This window comes from Myotis davidii, unplaced genomic scaffold (genome assembly GCF_000327345.1).
Source record: "Myotis davidii unplaced genomic scaffold, ASM32734v1 scaffold238, whole genome shotgun sequence".
Taxonomy (NCBI): domain Eukaryota; kingdom Metazoa; phylum Chordata; class Mammalia; order Chiroptera; family Vespertilionidae; genus Myotis; species Myotis davidii.
In genome coordinates this window covers 7422173-7434933 of record NW_006293779.1, presented here as the reverse complement: position 1 = coordinate 7434933, position 12761 = coordinate 7422173, and the positions used below count along the sequence as shown (strand labels likewise).

The 12761-nt window shown below is 57.7% G+C and overlaps 1 protein-coding gene across 1 annotated transcript in view; it reads left to right on the top strand.

Moving 5' to 3' along the window:
- Positions 1 to 12761, top strand: part of KLHL29 (kelch like family member 29) — a 137845-nt gene that overhangs the window by 76522 nt on the left and 48562 nt on the right. The window contains 2 exon segments of the mRNA XM_006767540.1: positions 1685 to 1826; positions 4801 to 5313. Coding sequence (XP_006767603.1) covers positions 1685 to 1826; positions 4801 to 5313 — 655 coding nt within the window.

Here is a 12761-nt window from a genome sequence, read left to right as displayed (position 1 = left end):
CTGAAACGCAGGCCAGAGCTAAAGTGCAGCCTGATGCAATTAGCTCAGCGCAGCAACGGGCCTAATGGGGTGCGACTCCGCTCCTGCCGGCGGTCCACTGCAGGCTGGTGGTCCTCCCTGGTTCTGATGGGATGCGGCTCCGTTCCTCCCAGCAGGCCTGGTGCAGGCTGGTGGTTCTCTGCATGAGGCTTCAAAGCCCCACTAAGAGCCCTCTGCCCTCCCTGCTCATACATCCCCCCACCCCGGGGACCTACTGTCAGAGAGGCCAGCAGGGGACACTGCCCCACCAGCTGGGGTACTGGGTCCGCTTCCATCAGAATCACCGGGACCAAGGCCTCACCTAAACAGGCCTGCAGATACCCCTTGGGGCTCCTTTGGCTTTGGGTGACTGTCTCCAATGGGCAGCTGTTTCTGCCCCCCCACCCCACCTCGCTCTTCACCCCCAAACTTATTGGACTCTGGCTGAACTCCTGGGAACCACGGTCACTCCTGAAACTACCTCTGATGAGACCCACACCCCTCACATCCCAGCGATCCCAGTCCCGGGCTCTCCGACCTGCTTTCTGGATTTTTATTTTATTTGTTTGTTTGTTTGTTTATTTGTTTACTGCTTATTATACAAGGTGGGACAGGAGTAGGGTTACCGTTGTGAGTCTGCGAAACCCAGGGTTTATTCTTGTGCTAATCTTCATTAGCTATTGTATTGTTTTCCATAGGAAAACTGTATGCCTGCGTCTGCCCCCCTGTAACTGTAATGATGATAATGGTAATGGCCATAGTAGAACGTCTGGCAAATACAGAAAAGCGTAGGCAAGAGAATAAACGTCACCCCGAACCCTCTCACCCCAGGATAGCACCCCTGCTAACATTTCAGCGTTTCCCTCTGACACATATTGTCCTCATGGTGGGGCGGTGATTGCCATCTGTGTCCTGCTTCTCTCGTATAGCATCCCAGTGCAAGCATTTTGCCATCCCCCTGAGAACGCGTAGGAACCGTGATGTTTAACGATTGCATAACATCCCACCGTCAGGCTGAGGCTCAGGAGACCAGCGCCGTCCTCACGGCTGCTTTCACCCTGAGGTTCCTTCCCTTTCATGATCCAAGTTTGAGAGTGAGGCCTGCAGCCGGGCCTGCCTCCCTCGGGCGGCCGGGTGGGAGCTGTCCTCCCACCAGCCTGGGTCCCCACCCTGCGCCTGCCTCTGTCTCCTCCCCAGTGGGATTTCTGGGGCCTGCGGGCGGGTGTGGGGGCAGGGTGGGGCCTGGGAACTGAGCTTTGGAGAGCCGCTCTCACATGTCAAAGGACCAGGTGGGTGGTGGCACTGAGCCTGCACTGAGTACGCGGCCGGTGCTCAGCACAGGCCCATGGGTGTTGGTACCGTTTACGAATGCCCCGGGGGCTGGAGGGACGTCCATCTCAGGGCAGAACGCTCTTTTCTTTGTGGTGGCTCCAGTGGCGGGAGTGGCCACGGAGGGTGACCGGGGAGGTCCTGGGGTGGGTGCTCCGGAGCTGGGAGTTTAGCAGAGGTCACAGCTGCTACGGCTGGGCCACAGGCTCTGTCATTCCCCCGGGACTGGCCCGTGGCTCAGGCAGCAGCAGGACTGCTGGGGTGGGGCCAGGGGTCCCGGGTCTCAGGGCAGGACCCTTGCCAGGCTGTGCTCACCTGCTGCTCTGCTTCTCCCCAGGCGCCCGGCATCTCCAAAGCAGACAGTCAGTCCCAGGGGCTCACGACCAGCATCCGGTGGGGGCAGACGCCCATCAATCAGGCCACGCCCTGGGACACTGATGAGCCGCCCTCCAAACAGATGAGGGAGAGCGACAATCCAGGTGTGTACTTCCTCGTGGGCAGAGGCACCTGTGCCCAGAGCTGGGCAAGGTGCTGGGCGCCTACGGGGCACCCCAGCTCCTCAGCAGGTCCTGACGCCGGGACCTGCAGCAGCCCGGACCCCAGGCTGTGCTGAGTGGGGTGGGGGCACTGCGTGTCATTCCCTGGGCAGTGGCTGTGTCTCTACCCCCTTTCTCTGCTACTCAAGAGAGTCGCTGGGAGAAAGCAGGGGAGTCAGAGTGACTGGTAGGAGTGACTCTGAGTGGGCTCGGGTGCTTTTGAATAGTTATTCCCAAGCAGCAGTACCCTGGTTCATAACAAGTTCCTCAAGTCACACCTTCCGGTGAGCTCTGCCTTGCCAATGGATACATGGGGAGGGGGTGCCCCACACCCCACGCAGGACAGGGGATTCACGCACCACTTCCTACAGCAGGCCAGGCCTTCTTTGGACAGCGGGGACCATAACCAGAGCCTTCCGTGCTGTCTCCATCTGTCCCACACCCCCCTTAGGATGCACACACGCATCCCCTTGGCCCTCCGTGCCACAGCCCTGCAGATACCTGGAGAGCCCACTCCCTCCCTCCCCCCCCCAGTCTTCTGTGCGATAAGCACTCATGTTCTTCAGCCCCACCCGGAGCCCAGTTTCCAGTCCCTTTCCCTTCAAAGGGGTTGCTCCGATCTCATTGCTCAAAAGCGATCCCCATGATCACACACGAAGGACTGTGCGTGGCCGCCCCAGTGCCTCCGCTCAGCCCCTCTGCTCTGCCCACCGTGGCCTCTGTCCTCTCTGCCCACCGCGGCCTCTGTCCTCTCTGCCCACCGCGGCCTCTGTCCTCTCTGCCCACTGTGGCCTATGTCCCCTCTGCCCTGCTGGCAGCCACATCACATGCTGTCTCAGCAGCAAGAGCCCAGTGCTGTCCTGTGGCTGCCCTGAACCTGTCCATCTCCTCGCAAGCAGGTGAGGCAGCTAGGGGTGGAGGCCCCAGGGCAAGGCCTTGTCCATGTTCTTTCGTGACCCTTGGGATCTCTGAGGTTCCTGCTTTCCTTGCTGACCAGTGCCTCATCCTCCCAATAGTATGTCACCTTGGAAACAATGATGAGCAGAGTTTGGCTCACACCATTGGACGCCTCTCTGCAGGTCTCGGCATCCTCTGCCACCCCCCCCCCCCCCAACACCACTTTTTTTTACATCTAGGCCTCCGCCCACGGCACCTCCGGATCTTCCCACAGAGCCATCCGAGACCTCCCAGCTGCACTCGGAAGTTCTGGAGCATTTTCTCGGGCTCCCTGGCTAATCCTGGAGAAAACTGAGCTTAGCAGGCCGTGCTGTGTCCTTGAGACACCAGGCTGGCTTGTGGTGACGCCGCCTCCTCTTCTCCAGGCTGGGGGACAATCTCCCCTCGGCAGCCCGTTCTAGAATCTTGCTGGTGCCGCTTCACCGACATTTGCCAGCTTCTCTGTCCTCCAGCCTCTTTGTGATCAGGGCTGTTGGTTGCACGGGTATGACGTCCTCGTTCTATGTCATCTCGCTGCTCGCAGCAGCCCTGCCAAGCGGGCGTCATTCCTGTCCCACGGCAGGTGGGGAAACTGACTCGGGGAGGCTTGTGCTGAGGTCACTCGGCTAGTGAGGGCAGAATCAGGCCTAAAGCGCTGTCCGCCACCATGCCCGGTGGCTCTCCCTTCGGACAGCTCCTCGGGGACAGCGCCCTCGGCTGGTTTGATAGTTGCCCTGCTGTCTTGATTCTTCCCCTGCCTTGTGATCTTATTTCTGTGAGAGAGCTCACAGCCCCAGCTTCTAGCCCAGCCATGGGCAAACTACGGCCCGCGGGCCGTATTTGAAATGAATAAAACTGAAGAAAAAAAAAGACCGTACCCTTTTATGTAATGATATTTACTTTGAATTTATATTAGTTCACACAAACACTCCATCCATGCTTTTGTTCCGGCCCTCCGGTCCATTGTGGCCCTCAAGTCAAAAAGTTTGCCCACCCCTGGTCTAGCCTCTGGGGCTGGTGGCCCACCCTCCTCCCTCGGGGCCTCGCCCTCAATCTACACAGCCACTCCAGAGGCGTCAGGAAAGCTAAGGTGACATTCAAGTGGTAAAGACCTACATGTACCCATTCAGTCAGAGACAACCCAGACTGGCCTTGCCTGTCACCGTATCCACTGGTCTCACTCAGAAGCCGGCTTGAGTCCCCTCAATGGCAGCTCGCTCAGGGGGCCCTGGCCCTGCCCTGCCTGGCCTGGCCTTGCGTCTTGGACCAGGGCTACCAGTTCCTTCAGGGCCAAAAAGGATTCTCACGTTTCCCCCGAGGCTGGCTTTGCAGAGGTTGCCTGGCCCCGCAGCGAGGCCATAGAGAGCAGCCCCTACTGACTTCCCATACCCACACACCCCCAGCTCTGCAGCTCCAGCCCTGGCCCAGCGAAACCTGCCATCGCAATCCAGCCATCACCGCCCCTCCGTGATCCTCCAAAGAGGAATGGGAAGTGCCAGCATGTGTGGAACATGCCGCACATACGAGGCCCTCTGCTAGTTGTTTTAAAGTATGTTTTCCTCATTCCCTTCTTCCCAGGAGACCTGTGAGGTTGGTGCTGCTAGTTCCATGTAACAGGTGGGAGGAATGAGGCTCAGAGGCGATGAGCAACTTGCCCAGGCTCTTAGCTAGCAAGTGGCAGAGCCAGGCTTTGAACCCGGATCTCTTTGAAGGCCTCCCCATTTTTCTGTCTGTTGTGTTGCCTCTCCACCTGTTCCAGGAAGACTGCTGTCCCTCCTGCGCCCTCGCAGCCATCTGCTCAGATATCCTAAGGCGCTCCTCTCCTGCTCCTGTAAGCGCAGGTGCTTATCCTGTGAGCTCCTGGGCACAGGCGTCTTGTCCACCCCTGTGGCCCCGGCGCCCAGCCCAGGGCCTGGGGCAGCCAGTGTTTGTTGAGTGAATGAATAACCGGTAGATGACATCTCTTCCATCTCCCTTGCAGGCACAGGGCCATGGGTGACCACGGTGGCCGCCGGGAGCCAGCCCGCCCTGATCGCACACTCCTATGGAGTGGCCCAGCCTCCCACCTTCAGCCCAGCCGTGAACGTCCAGGCCCCGGTCATCGGGGTGACCCCCTCACTGCCTCCACACGTGGGGCCCCAGCTCCCGCTGATGCCAGGCCACTACTCGCTGCCACAGCCGCCCTCTCAGCCACTGAGCAGCGTGGTGGTCAACATCCCCGCCCAGGCCCTGTATGCCAGCCCACAGCCCCTGGCCGTCTCCACACTGCCTGGCGTGGGGCAGGTGGCCCGCCCGGGACCCACTGCAGTGGGCAACGGTCATATGGCAGGGCCCCTGCTGCCTCCGCCGCCGCCAGCCCAGCCATCCGCCACTCGTCCCAGCGGTGCCCCGGCCACCAACGGGCCCCCCACGACCGACTCCGCCCACGGGCTGCAGATGCTGCGGACCATTGGTGTGGGGAAGTATGAGTTCACCGACCCCGGGCACCCCAAAGGTAAGTCCCGCTGCCACCTGCTCCCTGTGTGCCTGTGTCTGTGCCTCCCCACGTGGTCACTGCGATGGGCACGGACAGGAGCGTGGTTCCTGGCGGCCTGTGCTCCCCCGCAGCACCCTCTGACCTCACCCACCCTGGAGGCTGCCGTAGGGCCCCCTGGCCTCAGACAGAGGAGGAGGAGGAAGACAGGACAAGGGTGCAGGGCAATGTGAGTGGGCAGGAAGAGGAGGGGAGGGCAAGTCTGCCAAGTCCAGGGTCCTTATGCCTCCAGCCCAAGCCCTAGGCCGTTTCACCTCTGACCCCAAGGCCAGGCCAAGTGCAGAATGAGCAGGCATCATGTGTTCCCCTCAGGGCTCCATGAAACAGTCCTATGGGCCTTTTCCATCTTCCAGCATGCAGACAGGGGGAATATGAACTGTCCGTGTCCCTCCCCAGAAAAGCACCCCCCACCGTGCCATCGGATGAGAGCGCCTCCCTGGGCATTCGCCGAGGCCCAGGAGACACTCCCAGACCGTCCTGAGCCAGTTGGATTTTTTTGTTTCAAGGGCCCAAGGGTGGCTCGGTGAGGCTCTGATGGGGCCCCTGGAGCTCCAGACAGCCAGGCCTGCTCGTGCTGAGTGCGGAAAGGAGGCAGCTCGGCCTGGGCCCGGTGCAGCAGGAGGGACATGGCCAGCCGTCTGCTTGCTGGGGGACCCAGGCCTCATTGAAAGGGGAGGGGAGGTGGACCTAGGAAGTGTGAGTCTCTGGGCACGATCCTCAGCCTCCCCTTTTTCAGCCTCTGAGCCTGCATCTCGGGGGCCTTGCCTCTTGGGGAGCACTGGCTCCAGCTAGCTGTTCTCTTCCCGCTTCTGCTCATGAATCTCCATCTTAGTCCTTTCGGGTGATTTCCAGGCCTTGTCAAGCACCCCCACAACCTAGATCTTCACTGGGTTTCGTTCCCAGTCTCATGCGCACCGACTGTCTTTGTTTTGGAAATCAGCACTAGTTTTAAGCAACAAAATTATAGAAAATCACATCTACATTCTGGTAAACTCTTGCTTTGTTTAAGATCTTTTAAAAAAAGACTAAATTAATTTTTGTGTTTGGTTTTAGGCTCTCTCTCCCTTTACAAAAACAAAAACTTGCTCCCAGTGTATTTGTTGCCAATTCTGACACAATGGGCACTGGGTCTCCCAGCAGCTCCAAGGCCTTGCCAAGGCCTGAGGCTGTGGGTGGGCTCCCTTCTCCCCAACGGGGGAGCATAACCCCCTAACCAGGCAGCCTCCCGGGACTGATGAAGGGTCTTGCTGACTTGCCAGGTGTCAGACATGCATCTAGGAAAAGGCCTTGTTCTGTGCAGAAAGGAAACTTGTAACTGGACTGGAGTCCCTCGTGTGGGGTTTAGCAGGGAACTGGCATCCGCCTCCCCAGAGCTGCCAGGCATCATCCCCAGGCACCTGAGTCCATAGAGCAGGAAGATGCAGTGGCCCCTGCTGGCCCCTGGGCACCCTGGTCACTGCAGGGTCAGACCTGTAGCATCTCTGTGGGCCCGAGGACATGAACCATCCTCTATGGCAGGTCCAAGCCCATGGCCAGGAGGGGAGAAGAAAGAGGGGCCTTGATGGGCTTCCCTCTTCCAGCCCCAGAGGGTAGATTCAGTGCTAGGTATGAGCTGGGGTGTGCCTAGCAAGTGTCCACAGCGCCCCCTTCTGGTGAGTCAGTGAGATGCCCCACCCCCAGTGACAACCCTCACACAGACTTGGAAAGTTTGCGGGAGAGCTGACTGTTTCCCCCAGAAATTACATTGAACTTGATTCTCTATGTTCACGGCCTCGTCTGCTGATGTATCTCCTTATATTCCGGTGAAGAGAGACAATGAAACACGCACATACAAATGCCTCCCTACTCAGGCCTGGTGGGTTTGTTGGTGTGTGTGTGTGTGTGTGTGTGTGTGTTGTGGTGTTTTTTTTTAAGTAATTTCTCCTTTCATTTCTAATCCTAAAAGCCTGTATTGCTAAAGCTATAATTTGTCTGTCAGATCTAATGTCAAACAACTGCATATTTTTTAAAATAAGAAGCCCGCATTTCGAAATCACATCTTTGGAACTTGCCGTGTGAGACTCAGATTCCTGACAAGACCGTGTGGGTTTGGATTTGGGTCACTTTTAATTCCGCCCCTCGGGATGTTACATCTCCCGAGCCCCATTGATTTCACACTCCTAAATGACAGACAGCGGCTCCGAGAGGGGTTCGGGAGGCACTGCGTGGTGTGTCAGCCCTAGTCTGGACTCCACTTTAGGAAAAGAAGAACTTGCCTTCTCCCCTGTTCACTGGCTGAACCTTGCCCAGCGTCATAATAAGGCCCACCGTGGCTCGCCTTGAGATCTGGCTCCTTAAAGTCCCGAGACTTCCCCTCCTATTGTTTGACGTGACAACCTAGCCTCTCACGGGGTTGAGTAATTATGGAGAAATCCCATCCACGAGGAGCGGGTCTTGCCAGCCAGAGGGAGGAGCCACTGGTATTTTTAGATTTCATTAGTGCCCTGATTTAAAATTTCACATTTTGTTTCTTGTCATTTTACCTTCCAATCGGCGGGGCTAAAATTTCCATTGGGGCAATTTATGTTAGTCTGCCTTCCCCCCCAAAAAGGGTGTTGGGACTTTCATCTGAAAACTTAACCAGTTGAAAAATAAAGGTGGTGTGGAAATGCTTTTTGATTTGCAATAGGTCAAGCTACCGCCTCTCATCTGTGACGAGGGAAGGCAGCTTGCATGCAGTTCGCTTTAATGAGTGTTATTTAAATGCATTGAGCACATATAGATTTTCTTACGAAACTTGCAAGGATAAATCTTTCTTTCTCTAAGCACCATTTGGGGGTGGAGCAGTCTGTGGGGTTTCTTCCTTATTTGGCTTAAGGTGATAGACGGAAAGCTAATTAAAACAGATTTCACGTGTGCAAAGTGATAAGGGAGGAAAAAAGAATTAGTTCCATTTGTATCCTGTTGTAAAACACCAGAGCCATTTGTCTTGTTGTTGGATTGGGTCCCCTGGGCTCATCCGTGGGCAGAGGTGGTGGCCAACCTCAGGCCTGGAAACCGTCAAGTCTAATGTCACGGCACTGGTGCCAACGCAGCCCAGCGGAGGGGAGGGCACAGTAGAGGTGCAAGCTACTGATGTCATCCTCCCTATCCCCTTTCTTTCAAAGGATTGCTGGTAGCTGAGAGGGTAGCCAGAGACCTTGTGAGGCCCAGCCCTGGGCCTGGTAGTAGCTGCAGAAAGGCTGCTGTGTTTTCACCCCCGTGTCCAGGACAGAGAAGCCAGGCTGCTCCTGCTCCCACTTGCTTCTGCACCAAAAAGCCAAGTCCAAGTTGACCTGGAGTGAGAGGCTTGTCTGTTTTGACTTTAGACTTTGTAGGCCCAGAGGGAGGGGCCATGAGGGCTCCCAGGGTCGGGGAACAGGCAGTGTGTGTGGCCCCGTCCTGTGGTTCCACCTCTCCTCACCTTCCATCCTTGGCCCTGGGCTTCCAGCCCACGGAGCTCTGTCTGCCCTCATGCCGCCTTCTGCTTGGCAAAGACGGGATCTGCTGAAGATGCTTTGGGGCATAGTGAACAGCTGTGTGACTGGGGTGCGTCTCTTAACCTCTCTGAGCCTCCTTTCCCTCGTCCACCCTCGAGGAGGATTTGAGGGGACCAGCACGAACACGAGTAGCACTGAACCCCCTTTACACTGAAAGCAGTCGTCCTGTCGACAGTGGCCCCGGGTCTGGGGAGTCCAGCCAAGCAAAGAAGCTCGTGAAAGGATGAAAATCCGGGCCCCGCCCAGAGCTGGAGAGGGGGAAGAAGCCCAAGCTTGTTCACAGGGCTGGCAACCCCGACCAAGTCCCTTCGTGGCACTTCCATGTCCCTTCCCTCCAAGCTGATGCATCAGCTGCCCTGCAGGGGGACCCAGGACTGCCGTCCCCAGCTGTGAGGCAAGCATAGATCCCAGGTCTCCCTCCCCTGCCCTCTGCCATGCCAGGGCACACTGCGCCCTCTGCACCCACAATGAGTATTCTAGAAGAAGCTGGGAATGTGCGGTAAAGCCGTTTGCCCACACACGGTAGCCCAGAGGCACGAAATGTCCAGACTGAAGTCATCTTCCCACAGAAACGCTCTTACTGGGTCTCCGTCTCAGAAATGCCGTCAGGAATCCATCCCAGAGTTCAAAGTCGCAGCCTGTGTTTGTCCTTGACTCGCCTTTTCCCCTGGGGCACTGGGTCTGCAAACTCTGTGTACCCTGCCTCCTCTGCTCAGTCCTCTCCTCTCCACTGGCCTGCACTGCTGACCTCCAGGCCCTCAGCGCAGCCACAGCCACAGCGGTCCTGTCACTCCTGGTGGAATGCGTCCAACAGCCCCTCTCCTCTCAGGACTTGCCCATCCCCCACCTGGTGCTTAGGGCCTGGCTCCTGCCTGGCTCCCCCTTCACCTGTTACCATTCTGCTCACAGGCTGCCCCGTAGCCACTCCGCTCCTTGGTTCTCTCCCAGCCAGCGGTGCTCCGTGCCTTGACACAGCACCCACTCCTGGGTCATTCTCCCAACTGGATGGCCAGTACCCATTTCCTTCCTGTGTTCCCCTTCCTCCTCCCCCGACCCCCCAGCCAGTGCCCCGCTCTGAGGGATGCTCAAGCAGCGTGAGATGGGTGAAGGCACAAAGCACTGGCTGGGAATGACCCGCCACGGTTCTGTGACTCCTCTCCAGCTGCCTCTTCCCTTTGGGTGGTGAAGGCAGGTTGGTGCCCAAGGGCCTGAGCAGACAGGAAATGCCTGTGGGACTTCATTCTGCAGCCGGGCAGCCCATACCTTTCCCCTGCGTCTGCTCCTGTCCCCAAGCGCCTCAGCAGAATGTGGGTCCTGACATTGTCTCCATTCCTTCATCTGTAAAAGGGGCATCATCACAGGATCTGGTCCTTCCAGTTGTTGTGATGGGTGAGCGAGGTCTTGGACGTGAAGCCGGGAGTGGTGCCTAGCACATAGCCATCCCCGTAAACCTGTCTGCTGTGACTGTTTTCACTACCGGCACCAGGGCCACTTCCTGTGTCCACCGTCCTCTAGGGACCCAGTGTGACAAAGCCAACGACCCCTGGCCCTCCAGAGTCTCGGGAGGTTGTATCAACAGCATTAACATCGGATGCTCACAGGACCTAGCTCCCAGGGGTCCGCTCTGAACAGAAATGGGCCTTTCTTCTCCCACCGGCCCATTTGGTCTCCACCATCGCCCTCACCAAAAGGAACCAGGCCTGTGATGGGTCCTCCCCTAACTCCAGGGGCCCCTCCCAACTCCCTGCAGGGGCTCCCAGCATCCTGTGAGGCTCAGCTTGATGTCAGGGTGCCAAGGGCTCAGCGGGGGCCACACCCATCCATGGGACAGATCAACCCAGCAAGGCTCCAGGCGGCCGGCTGGTGAGCCAGGTTCTGCACCGAGTGGCTTGGGTAGAATTCAAATTCCACTCCCCGTGAACCCGGTGAACTCGTGCCAGGAAGCAGGTCTCTCTCAGCCTCAGTTTCCTTATCTGTGATGTGGAAGCAGGGACAGCACCAGCCACATGCACATGCATTGAGGGTTTAATGATGCATGCAACGTCTTAACACAGCGCCAGGCACAGAGTAAGCTCACAACAATGCCAGCTGTTGGTATCACTGCCCCTGCAGTAATTTCTAAAGAATCCCGGAGAAGAAATATTGATTTTAAAGCAAGGTGGTCCAAAATATTCTCCCAGATCTGACTGGCATAACCCTCCGCACAGATCTGGAGCCAGACCCACAGTCCCCACCCCCGTTACCCTTTCCAGCACCCACCCCAACACTCGCCCTCGCCCAGGAAAGGGGTCAGAGACCCTGGAATGTGGCGCTCCGTCCGCAGGAGGTCTGGCCTCCTCGCCCACCCGTGACACAGTGGCCCTGCCCCGCCTGGGAAGCCTCCCCCTTCACAGAGCTCTGGCCTCCGGGGGCTTGTTAATCATTAATTGGAGGGCTGTCTGGACTTAACGGTTTTGTTAACAGTTCATTTGACGCTGAGTGAACCAGGCAAGCAGAGAGATGCAACACAGGCAGCCAGACCACCCAGAGACGTGTCCTCCTCGGAGCACAAGGGGACCCCCGGGGACACCAGCCTGGGGACACCCCGCTCAGGGCCCCACTGCTCAGCAGAACAGAGGCAGAGCGGGAACCCCTGGGCCTTCTCCTCGCTGAGCAGAGGACAGGGAGCTGAGAACAGCGTATGGCTTTCAGCCTCCAGTCCCTGCTGAGCACTTTGAGGTCAGAAGTCCCGCTCTGGCCCTAACTGACCCTCAGGAGTGGCCGTGCGGCACCAGCAGGGACTGCCGCCGGTTTCTAGATCACAGCATCACACCGCCTCCCTCCCTGTGCACTACCAAGCACTCACTGAGCAACTAATGGGTATAGGATTAGGCACCTACTGCATGCAGAGCCCACACTAGGTGGTGTGCTGGCTGCGTCCCCAGACAGGTCTCGGCTCCTGCCGGACGTAGGCCTGTGGTGATGCCCGAGTGTCCCAGACACTGTGCCAGGCACTGGGGGCGCAGAGGTCTGCCTGGAGGAGCCTGTACTCCACTTGGGGAGTCCATGGGGTGCCAGCAACAAGTGCTGCAGGGGCTGGAGAAAGGAGGTCAGCATGGTCTAGGCCTTTGGAAGCAGGCAGAGTGATGGAGGGGAGGCAGAGAGAAGGCAGATAGTTCTACAAATGCCCAGTCTGAAGGAGGAATGCTGGGGCTGAGTGCCAGGACACAGAGTAACGACTTCCCAATAGATTCATCTATCGGAGTTGCACACACACATCTACTCAAATGGCTTGCAGGGCCTGTCCTGATGGGAGACACGTTCAGCTAGTGACTTACACCTACAGGCCCAAGAATCCCATTCTCTGAATCCTTGGCATGCGGAGGCCATTCCTGGACTCTGCTCCAGCTACCCAGCTGCCTTCTTTCTCTCCCCAGCCAGGGTGGCCATCAGGGATCCATGCACGTAGGCAAGGGACAGTCCACTTCATCAGTCCCCAAAGCCATTCTGGTCCTGCAAGGTGAAGGTTCCTTTAGTCTTCAAAGAATCACAGGTGGGGGCCAGGGTGGGGCATGCTGGGAAATTGGTGCAGACCCAGCTTCACAGATTCTGCAAACCTTTCTCCCCCTTCCTGCACAGAGGTAATGGCCTATTCAAACCTCCAGCATGTGCTATCTTGGCTGGGAAAGGCATGCCCTGTCTGGCTGACCCACAGGACTTTTCCATTTTTGAGTCTGGGAATGAGTTTTGGGGGCTTTTTAATTTTTTTTTACTAAAGTACTAGAGGCCCAGTGCATGAAATTTGTGCACTTGGAGGGGGGAGGGGTCCCTCAGCCCAGCCTGCGCCCTCTCGCAGTCCAGGACCCCTCACTCTTTACCGTTCGCCTGCTCACTGCTCCTTAGGGCGGCCGT